Below are 26,566 nucleotides of genomic sequence, written 5' to 3'. Positions count from 1 at the left end.
AAAAAAAAAAAAATTTGGGGAAAAGTTCTCATTTCGTTGATCTTAGCTCCGTAATATAAACCTTGTACTTACATTTGCTTTTAGAAGTTGTTTCGAACCCAGATCACGGCTTCGCCTACGGAAGAGAAATGGGTGCGAGGTTAATCTGGAAGTCAATTTTATTTTTGGTCCATCTTAGCGCTTAAAAGTTGACAACTTTTGTAAATGGGATTCATTCTACTGGTCTGTCTCAAAGAACGATCTTTCTTGTTTGGTCTATATCCCAGTCTCTTCCTTCTTTCCCTTTTCTTCATTTCAGTTCTCTTCATCTAAATATAGTAATTTACCATTGCGTCATACCACTGTGCGCATATGTTTGTACTTTCCCAGTCGGTTGCCAACATGGCGGCTCGGCGAGAGGGAGGGCTGCTACTACAGCGATGCATTTTTTGTTCAAGAGAGACACTCATATCAAGACATGGCTTTAATGTGCGCAATTTTTCAAGAATAGGAAATAATTTGCTGGTTGCGTCAAGTAGAAGTGGAATTTTCTTTTCTTCAGGTGAGAACTTGCTTCCGTATATCAGCTGACATAACCCTACTTTTTCGATAACAAGCTTACATAATCTCTTTAACCACTTTATTTTCTCTATCCTCAGCGTCTTCGCGTAAGATTAGCCCCTCATTTTTGGGAGCGATTTCTTCGCCTAGGGAATTTCACACGTCAGGTTAGTAAAACAAATAATATCAGAAGGGTTTCAACGGTAATTTTTTTTGCGGTGATCGTAGTTTCAAACCACGTGTTCATGCCATGAAATATTGGAAATGCCGGTCCGAGTTAAAATTTTGATTGATCTTTTCGATGTGGCTTGTTTACAAATAGATCTTTGTCGACAGCTACGCATGAACTGAGAAAAAAATGCCCATCGTTTTTACTTCAGTTCAATGCGAAGAAATTTCGTTTCTTGTCTAACGTGTATTTATAGCTATATAGGGGTGATGTTTTAGAAATATTCTGTAATTACTTATGTCGGAAAATTTATATTTCACAGATCCAACTTACAAGAAAGATTATTACAAAATTCTCGGAGTACCACGAAATGCAGACCAAAAGGAAATAAAAAAGGCTTACTTTAATGTGAGTACATGTACATTTCGTTCTTTCCTAAATGTGTGCATGTGTATTCAAGAAATTTCAAAATTGTCTTATGTACGACATTTCAAATTTATTCCTATACATGATCTCTTACAAAAATAAATGAAGAGAAATTGTGATACCTCTGCTATTGCATCTTCAGCAAGATATTGTCATCAACCTCATTTTAATGGCTGTCGTATTTTGAAAGAACAAGTTGTTTACTTATCGCCCGTATTTGGGTGTACATTCACCTCTGATACTTACACTCATTAGTACCATTTATAACAGGAACATAATCTGCAGTATGCAGCAGCTGCAGTTATGAGGGGTAGAGTCTACAAATAATTGAGAAGCTGTAGAGACTCGCATGCAAGGGTTTTTCCTAAATTTTACAGGGAAGAAAATAAAGGAGAAGGTGTTTTACATCACTTGAAATTCAAGATGTGGAATATTCAAATACAAGCACAACGCCACATTTATTTTCTTCCTGAAGCTGGTCCTATTTATTCTCTTAAACTATTTAAACACCCTAACATCAGTATGCATCTTCTCCATACTGTTCTTTATACATTTCCTATGGTATTGAAGGGGAGAAAGTGTTTATCAATCAAGAGCTTCTTGAGTGGGTGATCATTTCTAGTATTCTCCCAACTTTAATGTTTGACTCAGGGATGGTAATGTATAGAGAAATGAGATGCTTGTCGCTCTTGGGAGTTTAAGGGTTAACCAACAGTAGATGCAATGAATTATGCAATGAATTAAGCACGTACGGTTCATCTTCTGATCCAAGCCTGTGCACCAACTCAAAATAAGACAACTTTATTATGAAGTGTGAAAATTTCCTCATGTTGGAGTCTAGATAATTTTCACTTAGCCAAATTAGTGAAAACTGGATCTTTTACATATCAGTTTTAGTTTCTCCAAGAGTAGTTTTTTATTTATTTATCTATTTATTTATCTATTTGTTTATTTTTGCATCTAGACTTAATCTTATCTTTACACTGTCCACTATCTTCTTTCAGTTGGCCAAAAAATACCACCCAGATACAAACAAAGGTGCTAATGCTGCTGAAAAGTTTCAGGAAATAAGTGAAGCATATGAGGTATGTCACTGGTTATATTCTATTATCGTGTTTTTGTATTTAACTTTTTTTTTAAATTTTTATGAAATTTGGGCAAGCATAATTCCCTTTTCTTTGCCTAGACGGCTGTGCCTCGCATGGGTCCTCGTTTCCTGTTTGCACCAGCCCTTTTGACCTTTCCTCCTTATCACTTTAAATCACTTTGTACATATATCCCATTTCTTTTAGGTCGTCTAATTTGCTGTATGTAATATGTGTAATGGTCAATAAAGTTGTTAAAAAAAAAAAAGACCTCTACACTTGAATACGCCATGTAAGAATATTTTTAGAGGTTTAGTTTTTGCTTGTAAATCTTTCCTATCTTTCCTATCTTTCCTTTTCTATTGGGGAGACATTACTTTTGTAGATTTAAATGGATTTAAGATAAAACAAAGCAAAAGAGAATGGTAGTGGTGAACCATACCCAGTTAGCTCAATTGATTAGAGTGCTGGATTGTGTTGTGCAGGAGGTCGAGGGTTCGAGCCCCGGCAGGACCAATACTCGTGGTCTTAAAATAAGTGAGGAGAATTTCTACCTTTTATAATCAAGAAATGGACAGATGTACTAGTCTTCTCGGATAAGGATGAATAAACCGTAGGCCCCGTCTTCTGCAGGGTTAGGGGTAGGAGACGTTAATTTCCCTGACACACAAGATTACTGTGTGGTGGATGTCCTCCCATGGGTGGGATGGGTGGGTGTTGGCCCTGAAAAGCCCCTATGGGGAGTGGTCAATTAACTTATGCATGCATGCATAAGTTAATTGACCACTCCCCATAGGGGCTTTTCAGGGCCAACACCACCACACTTTTCAGGGCCAACATGCATGCATGCATGCATGCATGCATGCATGTATGCATGTATGCATGCATGTATGCATGCATGTATGTATGTATGTATGTATGTATGTATGTAAGGGTACAGATCAGAGATATGAGAAATTTAGGCTAGAATTTTTTTGAGCTCAATCAACACTTCTGCTATTTAAAGCGAATAGGAAGCAGACTTCTTAGCTAATCAAGCAAGTAAAAAGAGTAAGAATTACTTCCATGATCAGAAGCTGACACTATTACAATGTGTATTCTTGAGAAGGAGAACTGTATTTCAAAGTTGCAACTCATAAATTTTTCTCCTAAATCCACATCAAAGGTTCTTAGTGACGACAATAAAAGGAGTACATATGACAATTTTGGAACTGCAGATTTTGGTGGTGCAGCAGGTAAATAGTCTTTTTAATGTTCTGTAATCATTTGGTTTCTTCAGGGCTCGACACTAACTTTTCAACTTACTAGCCAAGTGGCTAGTGACATCTTAGATGTTTTTAGATGTTACGACAATTTCAGTCTGTTTACTAGTGAAACTGGCTAGTGGAAATTGAAAACCACTAGCCAAAACTGAATTTCTACTAGTCTGTGGTTAGTGGGCTACCGTTAGTGTCAAGCCCCGTAATCTTAATAAATCATGTTATAGTTTTTCATTTCAATCAACTATTCAACCTGCCTGACACGATAGCTTCTACACATTTCCATGTAACTTAGTGGAGAGAATTTGGTGTTAGATCAAGATACTAACTTCTACCTGATAAGTTTGAGTATTCTTATTACCTGTTTGCTGGCTTATGTGTGGATATTATAGGGAGAAGTTATATAACCAATTACTTCCTTGAGAGAAAGGGTTAAATGTTTACATTATGCATTTGGAGGTTACAGAATCCTTTGGCTTCTTCACTATTCTCTTGCCACAATATTTCTTTACGAAATTTGTGGGCCATCAAAATTTAGTCAAAGAAATGTGCTTACGCTGTCAGTGATAACCAAATATTTTTCCTACATCCAGTGCCTAATGAAGCAGCTCCAACTTTCATCTTCATAGACAGTTTGCTGTTACTGTCATAGTGACAGCCATAGTATTTCCATTTAAATGAGATAAAACCCTAATAGTTAGCTTTGTTTCTGTTAAAGGCTTGGAAATTTAACATTGAAATTTTGTCCCTTTAAGTTAATTGTAATTGAGGACAATAATGACTTTTGTGGTTCAAATGATGTCTTCTAGGTGGTAACCCCTATGGTGATGGAAATCCATTTGGTGAAGGTATTGACCCAGAAGATATCCTAAAGTCCTTCTTTCGGGGAGGAGACAATCCCTTTGGCTTTGGGACTAGAAGTGGAGGATTTGGTTCTGATTTTCAAGAAATCCAGCAGGTTAGAATATTAAAAAGTGGATTTTGTTTATTTTCTTTTTTTTTCTACCCCACTTCCTGATAGTTTCTTTTGAAAAGAAAAAAATCATGTACAGTTTCCCAGTGACTGGTTAAAACTAGTGAAGTTAACCGGGACTTCTGCATCACCATCACACCATTGTCAAAGTAACCAAACTTATTAATAAAGGTACAGTGATATCTTGCTCACTCAACCCAGGGGCCTTAAGATGGTACTGGAGGCTAATTGGTGAATTTTTGCCAATTTTGAGAATAAAATATTTCGTGACAGAATTTGTTGCAGTGACTTTCAATTTTCACATACGATATATGATTTTACATATAATCTGGAGAAAAAAATTATTTTGCTAGGTGTCAGGAAATTTGTAGAATTTCATGGAATTAAGGGGTGTGTCCAAAAGGTCATTTTGGAGAAAAACTTCTCTAAATCTGAGCCAATTAAATGTTTCTCAAAATGGTGTGGCACGTGCACAAAGTACCGTAGTCTCCCTCGCAGCCGTTTTTAGTCTCGTCACGCAACGCTTCTCCCCACAAACGGCTGCTCACATTCGAACAACATTCCTTTCCCTTTGTTGTCTTTGCAACAATGAGATCGCTGACATCGTTTCTTATGCAACCAATCAGAGCACAAGAGATTGTAATCACTATCGTTATTCCCGCGTTTTCAAATTCTGCATTTCATCGTAGTTTCTTGCTGGAGGAAACCCTGAAGAAGGTTTTGCAAAGTGATCGTTCTTTTATTTGTTCCTCCTCAGTTGAGACAAAAGAAAAAATTTTATGTTTTTGGAAAAAGTTCTTTTGATTTTCCGGCGAATATTAGTTCCTGTCTGGATGTGAATGTGAGCTGCTATTCAGCGACCAGCGAGTTGTCAGTTTGTAAAGCTTGCTACCGACGACTGATCAAGTTCAAAAAGGCCTCTGTTCATCTTGAAGAGTTCAAAGATGAATTGAAGGGAATCTTCAAGGATCGAGAACTTCCCAGAAAGAAGCGCTTATTGAGCGTTGAGAGCGACGGTGGAGAAATCCAAGCTTCGTGCCGTGGGAAATCCTCGAAATGTTTACAATTCGATCCGATCAATACGACTTGTACCTCTAATGCCACAGCCAATTCTAATATTTCTACCACAATCAGCCAAGAGGGATGTTATACTCCGGCAAGATTTCCTATTGGTTCTAATGGTGTATTGATTTAGATGCCTCAAAATTATCACTGGATAAACAAACACAAGAAAAACATGCTCAGGGGTATCAGAGCTAGGTAAACAGTAAACAAAACATTTTTTTTGTTGCCTCATGGGAAATTGAATTCTGTAGTCCATAGCTTTTGAGAATTCACGCTGTCTATTCAGTATGCCACTGCAGTTTAAGTAGTCTATGAATAGTCTGGAACAACACAAATGTTGATATAAATGTTGATATGTCTTCATACGATTCTGATCTATTCAAAAGTCTGAAAGATTTGCAATCTCACTGAATAATGACTAATAGCAGTCTAACATTTTTGCTCAATATGCAAGAAGAATACAATTTGATACTGGCAGCAGCACCAATGAAGAGATTCAATTTTCAAAGAATCAATTGGTCAATATAACCCATGGAATCTTTCATAGCATTCTTAATCAAACTTCAGACCATTATCATAAATTACTTTTCTCTATTACATGTACATGTATACAGTGTTTTCTTCACAAGTGAAATGTAACTAATCTCAAACAGATGTTCCATCTTTTGTGACTTCACATGACAAAACTTTCAATTGCTATGATAGAGTATGAGTAGCACACAATTTATGTCACTAATCAGACAATGAAATTGACCAGTAATCTGATTTAAAAATATGATGAATTTATTAGATCACTCATTTTCTTACCACAAGTTAGGAGGGCCAAAGAAGCTGTACTGTTCTCCCCAACCCCCTCCCCCACACTGATTTCCACCACTCTGTGAAAGGACTCCAAAATGTTATCCTTATTGGTTTCAGGAGTGCAGGAATGCAACATTTCAACAAGCACATGTTTTGAATCATTTCCAATAAACATTAAAGTAAAACATTAATGGTAGCATAAAGTAAACCACATTATCTTATAGTCTGGCAATAAATAATAGTTCTTTCTGTTTTTTCCTGACTCTGTTTCAGTTCATCAGTAAGCCAGCCAAAATAGAATTCCAGTTCCATGTCCTTATCCATATACTGCACAACATCAGCAACATTTGATTTATTTTGACTTTCCTTAATTTCTACTGCATTTTTCATGTTCAGAAGGTTGAAGTAAGACTCACAGAAGGCTTCCATTTAATTATCTTGTGATGTTCCCCAACACATCAAAAGGAAAATAGACAGCATTAATCTATAATGAAATTTCTAATAATAACAATAATAATATAATGAAAACTTTATTAATTTTAATAATTTAATAATAATAATACTAATGTCATTCAGTGCTAAGGAACATGCAGAAAGCTGTAGTCTCTAGCTCCTTTAACATTGCCAGGACTTTCAAGGTCCTATTGGACTGAGTTCTTCAAATGACGTTAGCTTCAAGCATAGGTTTTTAATAGGTTGATGGGACATTTATCTCCATTTTAGGGTCTAGGGGTCTACCATCTTAGAACTTTTAGGTTTTATTTGTGTCGGGACAGGTCCTGTCAGACTAATACCCCATTCACACCAAAGCCTAAACATGCTTTAAAGCTGTTTTGTTAAACATGGTTTAACACAACAGCTCCATAGAAGCTGCTCAAATCAATATTTGGTTGACTTCAAATGTGGCACATTGAAAATACAATTTAGCAATTGCTTGAATCTTGTGGAAAATTTAGTTTTTCAGTTCTCTGCTTCTAATTTTTATTCATTTAAACCTGGTTTAACTAAACAAGTTTTCTGGTGTGAATGGGGTATTAGTTCCCTAAATGACGTTAGTTTCAAGCATAGTTTTAATAGGTTGATGGGACATTTACTTCCTTTTAGGGTCTAGGGGTATAAAATTTTAAAAAGTTTAGCTTTTATCTATGTAGTAGTGACAATCAAATAGGCTACACCATGGCACCCAATATCAATTTTATTGGTAATCTGAAGCACTCAGAAGTGTATGCTGCGATGATAATGTCTTGTATTTAGACACAATATTTTTACAGGTGATCATGTGATCATGTGTAATATAACACAGACAGAATAAAATAACGATAACCAAAATAAGACCACAGTGTAATACTAATACTGACTAAACTATTTACATTTTCTATTTACAATATTTACATTCTTATTATCCTTTCCTTTATACTGCTTAATTTAAAACATACATGTAAAATAACATTTTGCTGCAGACTCGTTTTTATTGAAACACTTACCACTGCCTTACAACATGCGCTTCATCGACGGCAATGGCACAGAGTTTTTTTGGCATGGAATACACAGAGTTCGTCAGCATAAATCTCCAGCGTTCGTTCCTTAACCACGCTTCAGGGGATCCGTAAACTAAGGAATATTCGCCGCTTTCGACACGAGTGCGTTTACCACCCTCAAGTGAACTTATGTTACCAGCTTTTAGCCCTAGCTCCCTCAAATGGGACACTTGGTCGTTCATAAGGCTTTCCCAAATAGTGATAAAACGACGACGATATGACCAGGCTCTTGAGAGGTAAGATCAAACAGGAGTGGTAGTGCTTCATACAGGAGAGATTTCCCGAAACCAGTAGGAAGATTGACAAATAAATCCTTTCTTTCCTCAACTACTTTCCTAATTCCAGTTTTTTGCCGCGCATTTAAACTAGGAATTCGAAATGTATTACTAACAACATTAAACGCATCTTCATAGGACGCCATTTTCAAAGCTTTGAACTCGAAGATGAAACAAACAATATGATTGGTTAGACTATTTTGGCGTGTACAGTTCTCAACATATGTAACCCAAATAGTGATTGGTTGAAGTAGTGGAAAGGAATGTTGTTCGAATGTGAGCAGCCGTTTGTGGGGAGAAGCGTTGCGTGACGAGACTAAAAACGGCTGCGAGGGAGACTAAAAGTACCGCCTCCCTGTTAGCTCAATGGATAGAGCGCTGGACTGTTGTGCGGGAGGTCGAGGGTTCGAGCCCCAGCCAGACCAACACTCAAGGTCTTAAAACAAGTGAGAAGAATATGCTACCTTTCTATATCAAGAAATGGTCAGATACTTTAGTCTTCTCGGATAGGGACGAATAAATGTAGGTCCCATAAATTGAATTCTAAGTTAACATAATTCTATCCTTCCCTAAATATATACCAGTAACTACAGTTGGAAATCTAAACTATGTGTTTCTTGGCAGTTTATGTAGTTTGAACACCCAATTTGGCCTAGTTTGATGCTGAAAAATTGTAATTTAGCATGTATCATGCATGCTGTGTAATTAACCATATCAGGATCAAAATGTTCACTTATTTCACATGAGTAAGTCTCAGGTTCCAATAAATCCTAGCTGTGAAACACACCAAATTGCTCTGAGCAATACAAGTACCTTCAATACACCAGTCCTGTATTTTGCTGAGTTACCTTCCTGGTTGACAATGGCACCTTGATAATATTGGAGTATCATTTATTTTCATTACCTGTGAATTAATTTTGAAATGCACTTTCATGACTATGTTAAGCATTATTCTTTGTTCAAGAAAAGTAACTGCATTTTACTTCAATCATGGTGTTATTTTCATTTTTGCTTCAGCATGTCATGAACCTGTCTTTTATGGATGCTGCTAAAGGCTGCAACAAAGATGTTACAACAAGAACAAAAGTAGTATGTGATAGATGTAATGGCAAACGAGCAGAACCTGGAACTACTTATTCACAGTGTCCCACTTGTAAAGGAACAGGAGAGGTAAGAATTCTTTATTCCTGTCATGAACTCTTTGCTCTCTATCTTTGTGTGAGATTTTGTACAATTTTTTGGACAGTAAATGGTTTGAATGGGAAGATAACACATTTGATTGGTTTAAGTCTAATGGTCTTGGTGGGGTATCCCTGAGAAGGAATGGGTTTTTTTTTTTTTTCTTTTTAAAATTAGTGGTGACTGATGTTTTGATAACCTCTGCAGAAGTCTTTATGCTTACTACTTTGAGAATGACTTCCTCTCAGGTTGTTAAAATGTCAATCACTATTACAGACAGTAAAGGCTGATAGTTTCTAAAGAAACTGTTTGGGGCTGCATCGGTGGGTGTAACGAAATAATTTGGATATATCAACAAACTTTAAATGGTAAATTGGCCACCGTAACAATTACCAAAGCTGAGCGTTAGCCCTTTGTCGGAGCTAACGAAGGGCTAACGCTCGAAACGTCAGCTTTTGTAATCGTTACGGTGGCCAATTTACCATTTCAACTTTGTTGATGTATCTAAATTATTACTATTACAGACAGTAGTCCTTCTCAGGAATACCCCCAGATGGATGATCAGAGTACTAGTCATGGCCACCGTCATGTGTCCAAGATAGCACAGGCATGAACCATGTTTATTTTATTTCAGGAAACAGTTAACACTGGATTCTTTCACATGAGATCGACCTGCCGGCGATGTGGTGGCCAGGGTGTTTTTATAAGCTCACCATGCAAGAAGTGTCATGGAAAAGGAAGAGTGAATGAGACAAAGACAATTACCATCCCAGTTCCTGCAGGTAGCACAAGTGATAAGAATTGTGTTCTCATAAGTATGACAAAGCTTTGGGAGAAAATTTATTGATAATGTTAGGCAATTTTAAAACAGTTATTCACTGAATTAGAGGTGAATAGTGGTGGATATTTACCAAGCCATGAAGCGGCAAGGTACACTGTAAACATCCACTACTTTCGATAACACTGAAGTAAATTAATGTTTTAGTATATACCACACAGATACCAAAAAATTAGTTTATTTCTTTCAATATACTACTGTTAATGGTCAGAAATTAAACTCTTGATGTGGGATTTTGTCTCTTCAGCTGCTTGAAGGTGAATAGTATTTGCTATTCACTTGCAAACTTGGCAGTCAGTGTGTGTGAAAAGCACTATTAACCTGTGTGATATATACAGATAGTTGAATAAATGCTAACCAGTAAAGAAATCATAATATTTTTGATAGGTTAGTAAGTGGATTGCTATTTATTTGATGGATGGTGCAATCCACATTTGAAACAAGAGTGGGGAGGTCTAACTGCTTCTTAAATTAAGATAGCAAGTCATTTCCAAAGGATGTCGTGATCATTTTAAAACTTTTTAAACTTGCAGGAGTTGAAGATGGGCAAACTGTTAGAGTGCCAGTTGAAGCTGGAGAAATATTTGTAACATTTAAGGTTTGCAAAAAATCAACCTATCAGTAGGTTCAAATTTTGGTGTATAAGTAAGAATGGATATTAAAGTATCATAGCCGTATTTATTTGGCCATAAGTGGAGCTTTTTTTACACAACTTTAAGCTGGAGTTAAAGGAAATGTGGGCTAAAGAAATTCGCTCGGCTTACAGACAAGAGTTACCAGTAACCATTGTTACTCACATGTTTTCTGATTGAGAAACTTTGTTCAACTTTGCGTTTTCATTGCATGGTCTTTGTATGAGTTTCATTCATTCAAATTTCATCTTTTTAAGTCCTGTGATTGGTCCCTACTTGTAGCCGAGTGTTTTGGTTTTTTTTTTTTATTTCAAGCTGATTAAGTTGACTTTGCTGCCTTATAGCAGTAGTAAAATATAGGTATTTAGGTGTACTGTGGATATCTGTTGATGGTCATTTTGACACATCTTTCTGTTTGTGTTCTTAGGTCAGTGAGAGTAAAGTGTTTGATAGAGATGGAGCAGATGTCACTTCAACAGTAACAATTAGTTTTACACAGGTAAAGTACCTTAGCATCTTTATACTTTTCTTGTACTTCTTGAAGCTTGTACTACTACCAGTATAGGGACAGGAATATTAAAAAACATTGACTCTCACTAATGTTAACTTTCTAACAGGGTAGCAGCCCCTAGGGCATGTCCTGTTGGTCATAAGAACCTGCTTACAATGTCCAGTTCATTGACAGATAAGGGAGGTTTGCAGGGATATTGGCACATGTTTCTGTTAATCTGATTTTATACTTTGCTTGCTTTGTGTTCATCCTTACCCCTCCCCCCACCTTTTTGGGGAAGTATTTATTCCACACACCAGTATGTTTGCAATGTGTTTAAGGTGCCTTGGGTGGGAGGTGGGGGGTTGGTGCTGAGACGATCTCCCTGTTGCTGAAGGAGAGTACTTTACAGCACCCACCCTACATTACTCTTTTACAAGATGTTTCAAACATGAGAAATTTTTAACCTTTGATAAAAGAAAAAAGTATGGAAAACAGGTGTCATATTGTGTACCCCTACACCCTATATCAGCCTGCCCTTGACAATGGCCAGTTTTCCCAAATATCTGTGTAATTGATTTTTAGGCCATTCTTGGAGGTACAATACGTGCTCCTGGTATTCATGGAGAGATTGAAATCAAAGTGAGTGTAAATTATGTGTAAGTTTGTGAACCTCCATTTGTACTCGCAGTCAAGGACATGTTTATAATTTTAAAATGTTTAGCTATGATCATAGCAGTTTTTTCAATAAAATGTGGTACAAATGGGTAGTTAGTTTAGAATAGCAGGTGGGTAGTTTTGAAGGCTGGCAGGGTGTTCTGTTTCTGGGAAGGCTTGGGCTTTCATGGGAAGTTTTGAAGTTTTATATTAGTATAGTTGCATTTTTTTTTTAATTTTTTGCATTTCAAGGTCTAAGACATGTGATGTTGCTTTGTAGTTCCTTGAAGTCAACCAATTTGAACAAAGTTATTAAAAGAGAAGAAGAAGTGTGTCACGTGTGCAATGATGTCAATGTAAAAGCCACAAGTGGTTAGCCACCTCATTACAAATTTAGATCTGTCCAGCTGCTCTTCAAGCCCCTTGTTGTCTGTTAGGCTATGCCCAACCCCCCCTCCCCTCCCTGTTTGGTGTAAATCTGATTAACTTCAGCCTTTTTTTTTTTTCCCTCTCAGATCCCTCCGGGTACTCAGTCTCACCAGAAGCTCCGTTTGTCAGGGCGTGGCATTCAAAGATTAAATGGCATGGGCAAAGGAGATCATTTTGTCAATTTTAAAATACATATACCCAAGTAAGTCTGAACGAAGCTTGTTGGACATTGATTTTTATGTTGTCACCTACGTGCGTAAGAGGCAGAGGGGCCAAATGGTTTGCGCACTTGTGCACTTGTTTCTGTTTCATATGCTCAGGTGAAAACCCAGGTTGGGTAATCTATCTTCCGGGAAAGTGAAACGTCGTCTTCGTTGAGGTGATATTCCATTCCAGAGTAGTAGTAGTGTTGTTGGTTGTCTTTCTCTGGATATTGGTAGTTAACAGCTTGGCCCTTTAACTTGCAAGATCTTAGCAGCAATTCTCCTAACTGTCTGCTATAGAACTCCTATGATGGTAGTTTGGAGAGTTAAGCATTGGATCTACTCATCGTAATCCTCTAACTGATAATTTTATTCTCACCACATGTGTGCCTATGTCTTTGATAATTTCTAACGAGAAATTCTGTCTCGGTCACTCAGCGGAGTTTGAAGATTAACAGGGGCTAGATATTTTAATGACTGTGTTAGCAACGAAATATGAATGGTTGCTTTTTTATGCAGATACTTGAATGAGAAGCAGAAGGCTTTAGTATTGGCATATGCCGAGCTTGAAGATGAAGTCAGTGGGACAGTTAATGGAGTCGACAAATCAGTCAAAGGTGGGTAATTTGTTTCAAATCCACGCCAGTGGACAGTTTCACTTCTCTCTCATTCTCTTCCCTATATTTGAATTTCTTCAGCAGAAATCTTAAATACAACGCCATTTTATAAGGGTGTGAATTGTCCGCATTAAGCTGTGAAGGGGCAGTCCAATTTTAGTATCACGTGTTTTTCCTATGTTTGTTTGTTTATATTGTGTGTTTAATTTGTCTTGTTTCGTTAGGTGGTTTCTTTTTTTTCTTGTTGAGTGAAGCTCCACTGTTTGCGATAAGACGCCTGCCACCACAAACTTGTAGCAGAGTTTTAGTTAGGTGTATCGTCTCATTTGGAGCTCCTATTAAGATTTGACCAAGACAGGCCGATGAAGAACAAAGTAGCGGGCGTTTAAGTTCGAATTGATTCAGGTTTTTTTTTTTTTTTTTTTTTTTTTTTTTTCAAAATACCCACTTTCAGGAAATTCTCATAATTTAAGTGAACATGACGAATTGTCACAGTTTTCACAATAAAAGCTGGCGTGGCTAGTTTCCACAACAATAGGCCATTTTACAGTTGTGTGCTTAGTTGCCAAGCCTTTGATTCAGAGTGAGGCTAAAGATGACCTTGTTGTGATAGAGACCTGTATCTAGTTAGCATGATAACAAAGTGATTTACATTTGAAAGGGAGCAAGGTTTGTATCATAACAAGGTCATCTCTAGCCTCACTCCCGTTCAAAGGCTTGGCAACCAAGCACAGAACTGTAAAATGGACTATTGAGTTTGTAAGGGTTCACAAATGGAGCTTGCGTGACACTGCGTCTCGAAGTTTGTATGACGTTGGTGTCCCTCCATCTCACAGACGCCCCACCTAGCCAAACATGGCAGGCGTATGAGACACCCACCGGTGGAAAGACGGCGAATGAGATTGATCTCGAAGAAGTCGTCAAAAAGAAGCGCCCCTTAGGTCGGTTCATGCCTGACGGTACATGGGATGACGAAGACCCTGAGGGCAGAGCTCGAGTCGCGAGGAGGCAGTTTTTGAGGATAGCGATGATTGCATCGTTCACTATAGCTGCCTACCTGTTTATGCAAATCATCTTTCTGGGGGTTGAAGCTCGCGAGTTTGATTCGGAGAACACTCGTTGTGATAATTTAGGAAATAGAAGTTGACCAGACAGTAGTAAAGAGAGCAATATTTGTAAATCTAGTTTGTTAAATTTGAGGGTTTAGTAGATGTACCGAGGAGGAATTGAGGAGTCAGAAAAGGTGAAAGTGACGAAGTGTTTTAAATCCCTGATCAGGCTCTCATGTTTCCTCCTCTTGTGGTTGTCCCCTTCGCTACCTGTTACTACTCCCCTCATCACGCAACAACTGCTTCGCTTTTCCGTTGTGCGACAGTTTTTAAAAAAACTTATTCGAGCGACATTCAAAGCTTTGAAGTCAGTCACTTAAGCGAATTAGGATTCCAACACCAAGTCATTAACTCTCCTTTTTTTTTTTGACTCTTCAATTTCTCCAGACCAATCAACGAAGACGACTGCAGAAGACGACAGCGGATTGCTGGGACGTTTGAAAAAAGCATTCTGCAGAGACGAGGACGAGGATGATGACAACAAAGATAATAGGCGTCAGGGGAATGCGTGACAACGCACTCTGCTAAAACTGCTCTGGAAATTGCACGAACTGTCCGCCGTTTCAGTAAATCGTCATAATTAGTCATGGTTCAAGGTGATGCCAGACAATACTTCGCTGCCTTCGATAATTAGGCGTAGAATGTGTGTTTCAAAATCTGCCCTAGTTGTACGAGTCGAGATCTTCCTAGGACATTGCATTGCGCGCGACTTATGTTTTGGACTTGGTAATATTAATGTATTTATACTGGCGGAAGGTTCTCTGGTATTTCCAGGGTTTTTAATGACCTTTTAAATAAAGAAAATACTGTATGGCTTGTCTTAAATAGTTTAGTTTAAATTGTGGTAAAGTGATTTACCGATGTGTAATGCACACTTATCTGTCTATTTGCATTATGTTTGTTTGTTTGATTGGTTTTGTACCCACGGTAGATTAAAGGTAGCTGCATTTTCGTAATTTTTGTTTTTTGTAGTGTTACTTCGAATCAAATTCCTCTCACTCAATTTTGTCAAGCATTCTGAGAAAAACTCTTTATTTCTCCTTACGTTTGCTATCCTACATTGAGATTAGGAATTTTCTTCTAACAATAGATTTCTTGAAAATTGTTTATTTTCTGATGTAATGGCAAAGTAGTACAAAAGTGCCTGACTTTCTTTCTAGCAAAGTTATTTTATTATAAAGTTCTAGCGTTGCATCTGAGAAGATTTTGTTTCCCTTCAACTAACGAAAATTATAGATTCTAGATAAAGCAACCTTATAACTGGTAACATTTCTTTGGAAAAGAGTCGTTTGCTTCCTGCGCTTAATCTACTGTCCCACATTATGTTTTGTCAAAGCAATAATTTCCCTTGGCGAAAACTGGGAAAGAACTGGAGTAGGAGAAAAAGAACCAATTTTTGATGAGTACAATTCGCTAATGGTGAGCTCACATGATGTAGCTGTGTTTCACCGCGCAACGGCGATTTTACGAGCAGTAGGCTCCCGTCATATTCCTTTAAGCTAAATTGCATCCTTGGAAAGTTGGAATGCTTTGCCGTATACATGTATCAGTCATTTTGTGAGTACATTGATGAATTTTTCTTACGCGGGTTCTTTAACCAGTGATTTTAAACGTTGAACATTACAGAAAAAGAACTTGTTCCGTCGGTTGAAACAACCAGTTGAACATCGAAAACTAGAAGGCAGAGGATCAAATAATCTCCTCTGCCCTGCCCGTAGCGAAGGTTTTTTTTTTTGTGAGGTTCATGGACAAGATATCAAACAATTTTGTTAACCTAGAGCACATATATTGTCCAACTAAAAATTCCAACTTTAGAGAAAATTTTCAACTGGATATGAAAAGCAGAAGGAGATTGTATTAGTTTCTGTGACTAGTCTGCGAACTAAATCAATGAACTCAACCAATCTAATGCAAAACAATTTCAACTAAATGTCATAAAATCAAAACCAACTTAAACCTGAAGCCAATCATAACAAAGATTTGCGTCATCATTAGCTGATAATGAGGACCTAAAGAGAAAATGGACGAACTACCAAAAGCGCGGGAAAACCCAGGAGAGTAAGTCACGATTGATCATCGTCTGGCGTCTGATTGGTCTAGAAGGTGGCGCGAGTTTTCTGTACCAATCAAGGACGGAAGTTAACAAAACCAAGGTAATCCGGGGTTACTTTCGACACTCTATGAAGATTACTCTTAAAACCAATCAGGATTTGGAGACTTGCGCTTTGTCTAAACTGTTTGTTCTTATTGGCTCCATGTCAATTATTTGTTTAGATAGGCTGCTACGATCACCTTGATTCTTGTCTTACGACACGCAATGGGAAAGGGACATCTGGAAAATAGATTCATACTCAAGGTAGAAAACTTAAAAAGGATCAAGGGGGCCTATACAAAAGTAAACAAAATAGCTGCTATATTTTTAACAACCGACAGATCATCGAATTGATATACTTCTAAACTTTCCCTTGTCAGAAATTCTAAGCTTTGCTTTCTCCTTCTTCTGTTTCTTGGCCTCGGAAATCCATCTGCTGATGTAGTATTTCTCTAAATTTCGCGCCTGCACGACTGACGGAGGGTCCAACGGGTTGTTATGTCTCAAGTCTAAGTGATGGGCGCCATCCTCTATCAGCACAGCAATGAGGCTGTCGCTTATGTTGCAGGTAACCCCGCCCGCAGCCCAGGGATCAAGGGCACCGTTGCTACAACAGGACAAAATGAAAGCAGAAGATCGTTGAGTCAGTAGTCCGTAGGTATCTGTCGTTAGCAGGAACAAACTGCAAAGAGTTCTCTTTTCGCAAATTTGGCGCTTTAACTGTGGGGTTGTTCTCACAGCGGTCAAATGTCTGTGCTTGTGCCAACGTCGTAATAACTAGGTAGCGCTTAGGTGGTGTGCATTCAGGCTGTTTAGAAGCGTATAACTTTTTTGGTAAAGCTCAGAACAGAATGGTAGATCAACCGGATAATCGTAATTGAATAACCTTTGTTTTCGTTAAGTCTCGAGTTTTTTTTTTCCCTACTTGAGTTTTCTTTTACAGATTGCCATGAACGATTCAATTTTCTTTCACCTATTTTTCAAGAAAACGGTTGTTTCTTTTGCTTTCCTTTAAAATGTTGGGTGGGAAATTGGCGCGCGCGGCAAAAATTTAGGACCTAAAGCAAACCACGACGGCGACGGCGGCAACGAGTAAGTGGAAAAACAAAAGAAGTGATGATCAGAACAACAGCCAGGACGGGCGTTTGAAAACTTTGTACGTTTCTTAGCTGTCTTCTGCAGCAACGTGAAATCACCGAACTTTGCGTGGTCTACAAACGGAAACCGCGACGGCAAATTATTTTAATTTCCATTCGGAACTCAAAGCTGCTTCCATCCTCGGAGACCCAGGGGCTGAGTGGATTTCAAGTTAGGGCATGAAGAGCCCCTGGGGACATTGTCTTACAAGACTAGTTCCAAACGGTCGCAGTGGCTCTGCCGTCTGATTGGTGCCAGAAAATCTTTGTGTTTTTCTGCCCAATCAGAGTGAAGTGTGCTTTAGAGTCCTTTCGTGTGTTTTAACACGGACACATACTAGTAGCCCAGTAGCTCGCCATGTTTGTTTGGACCGTGCGACAGAGATTTGCTTGAGGTGAAAAGTTTCAGTCTCGGCACACAAAGTAAGAGAAATCGATCAGATTGTCCGCGAAAATCTTATCGGAAGTTATACTGAATACTTTCGCAGGTATCACTAGAAGTTATTTCGTCGCACGGGCCACGCAGGTATGTCGAGCAACTGGCGCTTTCGCCTACGTAGCTTTCTGCTTTCTCTGCGCGCCAAAATCTAATCTTAGTAGTAAAGTCATTCACAATACGGCCAAGGTTGCAGAGAACGTTAAGTTCGTGGACGACCTCCAGCAAGTGCTAAGAGAAAGCTTAGCTGTGTTTCCGTTTGCTAATTAAAATCTGAACAAAAACTTATTAACGAGAACATCATGGGAAGGAGAGATGTTTTCGGGCAGTTACCGAAGGGGTTTGGAAAGAGTTTAATCTTTCAACTGCTGTCTAGAGTGTTGAAATTCTTGAGCTAGGAAGGCCACGGATTCTCTTCCAGTCCCTTGGTCATTGTCATTTCACCTCAGTCTGTCGATTGCTGAAGACCAAGTTAAATACCTTTGATCATTGGGAATCGATCCGATGCTGTTTTCAGTGGGAAAAACAAAACCAAAGACCAAGAAATATTGGATGGAAAGGGCGGGTTTGCTTTATTGCAAATGTCAGCTTAGTAGTACAGGGTCATCTACCCACATCTAATAAGCAAATATTTCCACGCTTAGCTTTTCTTTTTTTTCGAGCGAAGATGAGATTAGAGTTTGGCATGCACAGAACGTTTCGCAAGTACCAGTTGCTCGACATACCTGCGTGGCCCGTGCGAGGAAATAACTTCACGGGATTGGCAAAGTTTCAGTCACAGCAAATTATGCAAAAAATCTAGAAAGATTTAAGCTTAAATCTCGTTTATCGTTTAAAGCGACATATCAATGACTGCAACCATCGTGTGGTATACAAACCTCGCAAACTTTAAAACACGTTCTCTAGTGATACCTGCGAAAGTATTCAGTATAATTTCCGGTAAGATTTTCGCGGACAATCTGATCGATTTCTCTTACGTTGTGTACCGAGACTGAAACTTTTCACAAGAAAATCTCTGTCGCACGGTCCAAACAAACATGGTGAGCAACTGGGCTACAAGTATATGTCCGTGTTCAAACACACGAAAGGACTCTAAAGCACACTTCACTCTGATTGGGCAGAAAAACACAAAGATTTTCTGGCACCAATCAGATGGCAGAACGACTGCGACCGTTTGGAACTAGTCTTGTAAGAAAATGTCCCCAGGGGCTCTTCATGCCCTAACTTGAAATCCACTCAGCCCCTGGGTCTCCGAGGATGAGCTGCTTCTAAACGTTATGCTGAAGTTGAGATGTGGCGCCGTAAGAGACGGTTAACACGTGCAGCCACTTTCGAAATTCTAACTAAAAATAAAAGTTCTTTTTTTAATCGACGTCTTCATCAACGTTGCCATCCTGACTGCCCAAGGTCCTCTTGCGCATGTCCTACGTTTGACCGCTGTGTTGGGATTGTCGCTAGATCGTTTGGTTAAAAACTTGAATGGATTTTTTGGCGGACAAAAATTGGAGAGAGACCAGGGTGCCTCACACCCCCCTACTAGGAAGAGATTAGCTCTTATCCGTTTAGAAACGCTCTTGTTTTGTGTGCCCCTTTAAATATTAAGCGGGAATATCAAAACTCGAATCCAGAAAGAAATAATCACTGACTTACCTGAACACTATGTTACTATGAGCTTTTAACTTCTTGCCACCATACTGAATCTCGGCCCAGTACTCCAGCGGTGTCACGCCACGTGATTTCTGGCAATCTTTGGCGTAAGCATCGAAATTCCACTAACGGATAAGAAACAAGACACCATTATTGGAGAGTACAAACGGAGCGTGAGCAATTGCTGGTCTGTCTCCGTGGCGTGAAGTGAGTGCTACTTTTCCCCCCGTACGGTTTGCTATTGCAAACTATTCCCCTCTCGCTTCACCTCCGTCCCCAGTCCCCCGCCCCCTGCTCCACCCCCCCCGCTCCACCCCCCCCCCCCCCTCCTCAAGCATTTTGTCAGGTTTCCTGAAAGTTTATTTGTATCCACTTTAACTCCTGGGAGAGTCTCTAATCAAGAACACGCCCGGGTCGAACCGGAAACATTTGATCCGAACTATTGGAACAGTGAGATGTTAGTTTAAGGTGAAATCGAATTTATCTTTGCGTATGTCGCTTACTTACCTCTGACTTGGTAAACATATCATTGACACCGTCTGAGCAGAGAGGCATGACCATCTCGGTACAAGCCTAAAATCACAACATCAATTCAGCCAGTTAACTCAAAGGACACGTGAACCAACAGTGCGTAGTTTTTGATGTTCTTACAAATGCGCGCAGTCTTATCATAAAAGGCCGGGAGCGCGTGACCAAACAGAAGCAAGGTCCAGGGATTATGCAGTCTGATCCAAAGATTGGTTCTGATCTCCCTAATTAACAGCCGCCATATACAAGGCTGATATAAAAGCACAACAAAGAACTTACTTGAATTGATGTCAGTACCTTAGTGTCTGCGCACTGACCCCCCCTAGCCTAACAACAGTCAACTGATAACAAGTTAAGGTCTCTCAGATAGTGAAGTTGATCCAACGACTTATGTCGCAAGTGTCAATAAGTGAACAGTGTTGATTTCAAATGGTTTTTAAAAAAAAACTCAAAACAAAACAAAAATAAATAGAGGTAATGTGATCGGGATGGTCTATGAGAAAAAAAAGAAATGTTTAAAGTAACTTCAAGGAAGGAAGAAAGTGTCTGTAGCTGAGCGAGTGACTAAGTTATGGTTCGTTCATTCAATTTTCTATGGTCCCCTTTCAACTCTTTTATGCCCAAGATCGCATCAGTAATTCTCCTAAAAGACGTCTATAAAATTCTTATGAGTTTAGTTCGGAAAATTTGGTCTAGGATCAACTGATAATCCTAATATAAAGATTTAGCCAAGCCTAAAAGCGGAGCTCCCAAGTTCGTAATATTAATGATAACATAAAAGATGTGCATTTGCCAAGACTCGCCTGAGTCACCCCTCACTTCGTTTTGATAGTATCCCCTACCTTACCCGTGCAATCTGAAGGCACGTACGTACGTACGTACGCTCGGTCAGTCACGTGACAACCAAAGGAAAAGAGGTTGACCATATTCCATGGGTATGGGGCTCTGCCCCACGCGTGGGAGCCACGCTATAATTGATATTTTTGTATTTGTTTTCATCACTTATCTGCCTGGTGCTGTATTGATATTGTAAAGAGAAATTATGTTTTGGTCAGTCGTGGGAGTTATGGGTTACACAATTCCATGTTGGCGACGACTGAGCCTCCTCTTTTTCCCCTGAAAACCATGTGATCCCCACCTCCACCCCCCCTTCCCAAAAAAGATTCTCCGGTCCCTCAGGCGGTGGATAATGACTGTTCCCTAATAACTTGTGAAGCTTGATTGCCAACTGCGTGAGACTGCTCCACAAATAGCAACCAACCTGGAAATACCAGCCTTCGTCTCCCAGGAAGGATACAGCTTGCTGTGAGGTGTTAAAACATTTGGCATTGCCTGAGCTGTTGTAGTACACTCCAACAGCTTTGGATATGGCTCCCAGGAGTTTGTCATCGTCTAGCGACTCGTCTTGAAGATATTTACATGTTTCCTGAGGGAAAGATTGAAGAATTGTGATTGCTTTCATGGTGCCTACCTTCTAATAAACAATCCCTTTTTAAGAGAAAACAAATTAAGAACTCTCGCTTCCTTCCACGTGACGTGCATCTTCCGCTCATTCTCGTCCCCAGAGCCACTCCTTTTCACCCACCATTGCGAGACAAGGCAAGTGATCATCTGGGTACGAGAATGTGGAAGATGGACGCTTCGAGTTTTTAAAAAGCTCTTATTTGAAATAAAACAATGGGCTTGCGCCTTACCTTGATTGGCCAAGCGGGAAGAGGTTCCAAGAAACTGGCATGGTACGGATAATCCACTGTAAGATGAATGCAGCGGTTAGCACGAAATATTTGGCTAGAATTCGTTTTATTAGAGACGACAACGAATAACACTAATTCTCACCCATTGCTAAGTTGACCCAGGTCTCGCTCAGCCAATATTCCAACTGAGTGACGTTGTCTTTGGTTTTGAGAGGGGAACACAGCTTAAATATACTGGATAGTTTTTTCCGCCCGCTTTCTACAAGAGAGAAAAATGTAAAACGAGGTATTTACGGTGATGCAAACCCCAGCATATTCAACAAAGTACAAAACCTTTGCTTAATTAAACTCAGTTAATTAAAAGAAGTGATATTCCTTGTACCTGTTTTACCGTAATCTTTTACGACGTTCCATGACTTTTTTACCAAATTTACACATGGGTCTCCTCCGTCACGACGGAAATCTTCCGTAACAATTTGATAAAACTTCTGCAAATGTACATTGGAAGAAATTCGAAGAAAGAAGCTTTTAGAAGTTTCCAAAGATTATGCATTGTTTGGTTATCACCAAGGTTGCAAAAAAATATACAAGGTCCAAGGCTTAAACACTGGCATTTCTGTAAGAATCAGTAGATGGGCTAAGATTCGGTCGGGGAAGGAGACCACTTATGTCCAGAGGGCTTACGAAAGCAAAAATCTAATAATGAAACTGAATATGTAAACTAACATCACACTTCTATTACAGGTAGACTTCAAAAGGTCAATCAGGGTTTTCCACGACTGACGACGAAATAGTAAAAATCACTGTTCCTTTTCCTACGTGTTCTGACCAAGTTACAAGTTATTTGTAAGCTTCTTAAGAGGGGTAGGAAGGTACCTGATGAGCGGGAAGAATTGTGTAGCAGTGTTTGACGAGCCTTTTAAGTAGGATGGCTAACATGTGGCAAAGTTACAAGGGGAGGGAGGACGGGTTTGACTGAGATTTTACGGCATCGAGAAATCTCAGATGAATGTCTCACCTCACAAGGGGTTAATCCTGTAAATTGAAGAATTGGTGCTGAAGCTGCGAGGGCCCTGGTTTGGAAAAAATAACGGTTAAGAAATTCAAGGTAACCTGCGTTGGTGAGCGGTCTCTTCGAACAATGTCAATAATAATGATGAGCTCTCCTGAAATATAAGCATCAAATTCTGGTCTCGTTCCTCTCACCGCTCGTATCGGCCCCGTTCACTTACCCTATAACAATATTTGGATACTTCATTCGAAACCAAGCGGCCAGCATCCCTGAAAAAGAGGAAAAAACGGAAAAAATGTATCTTTAAGACATCCGGTGACTATGCTGCGTATATTTCACACCGTCGCGTGCAGACTAAGGAACTGATAATCATTTATCACCAGGGGAAAAGAGGGCCACGGAAGATTTTTTTGGGGGATTATATGGTTTTCAGGGGAAACAGAGGTCGTCAAAAACAGAGTATAAAGGAGGAATTAATGAGACTTTACTGCCAATTAACTGCCAACGTGGGGGGGGGGGGGGGACATAAGAATGTTATACAATATCCTCCGACCCCGACCCCCTCTGGCAAAAATTATAAGCGGTCCCCAAATTTCGTCTTGTTTTGAGTTTGGCATGAAACAAATGCATAGTCGGAGACATCAATCAGTTCTTCTCCTTCCCATTCTTCCCACAGCCGCGGCTGCTCCACTCATGTTGCGAATAAGTCGACTTAATAGAAGCACTTTTGTGCGAGATCCTCCTCCTGAGCTGGCTTCTGATTCTTACCTCCGTAGGACCCTCCAATAGCGACCACTGGGCTTTCACTTGCTCCTGGTACTGTCTCCTAAAAAAAGAGGATATAGTGAGGAGCTGCTTTTTGCCAAACGCTCGAGACTATTTCCGGAGAAACAGTCGATCAACCCTTTTTAGGGAGGTAGTTTCAAGGATGGAGGGAAGAAGGGAGAAGCATGCCTCCGATTCTCGCTAATACATTTAATAAATAAAGAGCACCCCCCTCCCCTTACCCTACTGGAGAATCCTCCGTATACGTCCTTGCATATACTCATTCATATTCAACAGATAATTGCAACTAAATGAGAATTATTTATCAAGAGCCAACTCAGCAAACCCTCATTATCTTGCCTTTATGTGACGAATAAGAACAGCAAAGTCAGCCAAAGCCTGCTCTGAGGTCAAATATCCTAAATACTTCGGTCCCTAAATGAAAACAATTCGATGTTAGTGCTGATTGGCTATCTCATCTGGTTGTCATAATTAGCATAAATTATCATAGGTAACGGAGACCACGAGGTGGAAATAAACATGGCAGTTGTGTTCTAGAATTCTAGTGCGTTTTATTCGCCGCTTACTACTTTTTCTCCTTAGTCGACTCTACAAATCAACAGTTAGTAACGCTCGTCAAGGTTTCTTCAAGGTGATAGGACCTGGACTCAACGGAAAAGAATTGTTTTAAGGCACCAAATCCCGAAAACATTCCTCTCCCCTCACGGGGATCATAGGTTCGCTGATCAAAAGATCCCTTCCGTGTTTGCTTCCCATGATCGAACGATTCGAATCACAGTCAGTGCTAAAAGAGGGGAAAACAATTATTTTTCATCTATATTATCAAAATGAGTAAGAAAATATAATGCAGATCGATCTCTGAATGAATGACGTGAACTGAAACTCAAAATAACCTTAAGAACAAGCTAGAACAAAAGAAAGAAAGAATCTAATGAAAATCCAAAATAAACACACGTGACCCCCTTAAGGACGGGGAAAGCGCGCGCACACTATCAAGTTAGCTTTAGTTTGCATGTAATTGGCAAGCGCCAGGGTTTTACACCAGTCACAAGGCATAACAGGGTAAACCATTTCAATCATGCATAACGTTTGGCACTCAAATGAAAACTGCATTAATCAGTTGAACTAACCTTGTAAGACAGCTTTCCAAATGGTAAGGACTTGCCATAGTACCTATGCTCCGCAAAAACTAGCATGGCTTTAAACTCCCCTGCAATATCCCACATGAATCCCTGGGTACAAGACAAGTTTTGCAATCTTAGCCCACACGTTTAGTTACCTTCAAATTACATTATGTTTAAAAGCGACCCTTCCTAGATGATGATCGCAAGGGCTACGTTGTCATAGAGCTTTCGTTAGAATGAACGAGGGCAAAGAATTTTGTCAAATCCTGACTAACGAGTAGAACACACGTGACTCGCGATCCGGAATCGTCCTAAAAATGTCAATCTTGCATGGGATTCATTTAGAGTGATGATAAAAAGGGGGGTACAAGGGAGAGAGGCAGTCAAGTTCTCCCTCGTTGGTCCCAATTCCCTCTCGTCCACTTATAGTCTTCAACACGCAGACTGACATGACAGAGAGCGCTTGCGAAAAATGTGTGGCTGACATGTTTAACCTAATTTCGTACCCAGATCCTACCGTGTAACTGTGCCACTAAAAGCCGTAAAAGGTCTGGATACGGAATACATCTGACCTTCTCGGGTAATAAACATGATTCGCTTCTCGGTAACTAGGAGTTCAAGACCTAATTCTAAAGATCAACTTAATTGGTAATATTGATGTGTTTTGGTAATTTTAACCTTGTATTGTTGGAAATTCAGTAACCAAATACTCACCGTGTTGTTGGCAAACCAGGTGATATCTCCTTCATTTCCGGTATAAAAGAGGATAGGTCCTCCTTCCACCCAGTTCTTACTCGCCACAAGGTAACGCTGTAGAAAAGTGCCATTGTTGCTGAAGCCAAAATGATCCAGCTGTGAAATAAAAAAAAAAATGGAAATAATTGATGTGGGTATGGGTATAATTGATTGAATATTTTGAGCATCATTAAGTTTTCTTCGAGCTCAGCAAAGATTTGATTGTGTTATTTTAAGACGTTGAATGTCACGCACCACTTGTTGTGTGACAATTCCGAATCTTGAATAGCGCGGGTGACGACAAAATCAACTCGAGGAAAATACGGGTAAAAATGATTTTCTCTCGAGTCCGGTCTCGAACAGCTGCTGCTTATCGAGCTTTAGAGATGGGACGTGATACAAACGTGACCTGCTTGTCAAACAATAACTTTTCTTGACATTAGGTGTCAACCAGCGAATTATCCCTCTAGGCAAACTAAACTTAAAAAATTCACGGAAAATCAGATGTCTGTTACAAATAAAAGGTCTTTAATCAAATTGACCCTTAAATAAATAATCACACAAAGTGAATAATTTTATTAATACTGATGATCTGCAATATTTGGCCGGGATATTACATGGCAAACTATGTAATTTTGTCCTTCCAAGTTAAAAACCACTCCAGCTGATGCGGTTGAAATGTTAGACCCGCTTTCAGAAACTGAAATAGAAATCGAATTGAGGCGTAGAATTCCAAATGTAAAACAGTTATGAAGCTAAAAAGATCCTTTACCTTTTGGCGAAACGTTTTTGTCTCGTAGATGCAAAACGGACACAATTGTCGCTTAGCGTGAAGTCCAAAATCCTTTCCTTGTGGACGAGGAAATCGAGCTCGAAGACGGAAGGCATCACTGGCAGAAATAACAACCAGAAAAAAGAATGTAATCCTACAGAAGACTTCAAATGCAGCCATGATGGTTAGTCACTAATGCCTTGCATCTGAAGTGGCAGATACTGTGACGCCTTTTGTGTATTTGTCTGTTTCCCAGCCTAACTCGTGACTTCGGTGACCTCGTGTCGATTCATCCATGTGATTTCCTCGTGATCGGCAC

At 39.4% G+C, this 26,566-nt stretch overlaps 2 protein-coding genes across 3 annotated transcripts; one reads left to right on the top strand and one right to left on the bottom strand.

Moving 5' to 3' along the window:
- The first annotated feature begins 306 nt into the window (after positions 1–306).
- On the top strand, positions 307–15,241 carry LOC111337636 (dnaJ homolog subfamily A member 3, mitochondrial). Of its 2 annotated transcripts, none has more exons than XM_088732899.1 (14): positions 307–541; positions 639–707; positions 1,032–1,117; positions 2,140–2,220; positions 3,386–3,455; positions 4,289–4,437; positions 9,149–9,301; positions 9,945–10,092; positions 10,682–10,746; positions 11,208–11,279; positions 11,856–11,912; positions 12,443–12,558; positions 13,079–13,176; positions 14,673–15,241. In XM_088732899.1, exons 1-14 carry the CDS (start codon positions 352–354, stop codon positions 14,795–14,797), a joined length of 1,479 nt encoding a protein of 492 aa, XP_088589025.1. In that variant the 5' UTR covers positions 307–351; the 3' UTR covers positions 14,798–15,241. The 2 variants fall into 2 exon arrangements, with proteins under 2 accessions (XP_088589025.1, XP_088589024.1); XM_088732898.1 differs by having other exon boundaries at positions 343–541; positions 14,013–15,110.
- A 1,434-nt stretch (positions 15,242–16,675) lies between these two features.
- On the bottom strand, positions 16,676–26,566 carry LOC111337639 (lysosomal Pro-X carboxypeptidase). The gene is made up of 14 exons (XM_022943975.2): positions 26,248–26,566; positions 25,455–25,592; positions 24,747–24,848; positions 23,956–24,030; positions 23,599–23,656; positions 23,051–23,099; positions 22,837–22,891; positions 22,201–22,306; positions 21,961–22,077; positions 21,819–21,874; positions 21,386–21,550; positions 20,104–20,169; positions 19,600–19,721; positions 16,676–16,984 (listed from the first exon to the last, which is right to left on the bottom strand). Exons 1-14 carry the CDS (start codon positions 26,425–26,427, stop codon positions 16,720–16,722), a joined length of 1,554 nt encoding a protein of 517 aa, XP_022799710.2. The 5' UTR covers positions 26,428–26,566; the 3' UTR covers positions 16,676–16,719.

The sequence above is a fragment of the Stylophora pistillata genome, chromosome 9 (assembly GCF_964205215.1).
Source record: "Stylophora pistillata chromosome 9, jaStyPist1.2, whole genome shotgun sequence".
Classification (NCBI taxonomy): Eukaryota; Metazoa; Cnidaria; class Anthozoa; order Scleractinia; family Pocilloporidae; genus Stylophora; species Stylophora pistillata.
Note: the sequence above shows the minus strand (reverse complement) of the source record. Positions and strands in the feature narration are given on the sequence as shown.

What these genes read in the sequence shown, in the direction of transcription:
- LOC111337639 (XM_022943975.2), bottom strand. Translation starts at nt 26,427, where the DNA reads ATGGCTGCATTTGAAGTCTTCTGTAGGATTACATTCTTTTTTCTGGTT. An exon ending in TTGGAAAGCTGTCTTACAAG is followed by an intron (nt 24,031 to 24,746) that starts GTTAGTTCAACT and finishes GTTTTCATTTAG; the next exon opens with GGACCGAAGTATTTAGGATA. An exon ending in CTGGGTCAACTTAGCAATGG is followed by an intron (nt 21,875 to 21,960) that starts GTGAGAATTAGT and finishes TTCATCTTACAG; the next exon opens with TGGATTATCCGTACCATGCC.
- LOC111337636 (XM_088732898.1), top strand. Translation starts at nt 352, where the DNA reads ATGTTTGTACTTTCCCAGTCGGTTGCCAACATGGCGGCTCGGCGAGAG. An exon ending in AGATTTTGGTGGTGCAGCAG is followed by an intron (nt 3,456 to 4,288) that starts GTAAATAGTCTT and finishes GATGTCTTCTAG; the next exon opens with GTGGTAACCCCTATGGTGAT. An exon ending in TACCATCCCAGTTCCTGCAG is followed by an intron (nt 10,093 to 10,681) that starts GTAGCACAAGTG and finishes TTAAACTTGCAG; the next exon opens with GAGTTGAAGATGGGCAAACT.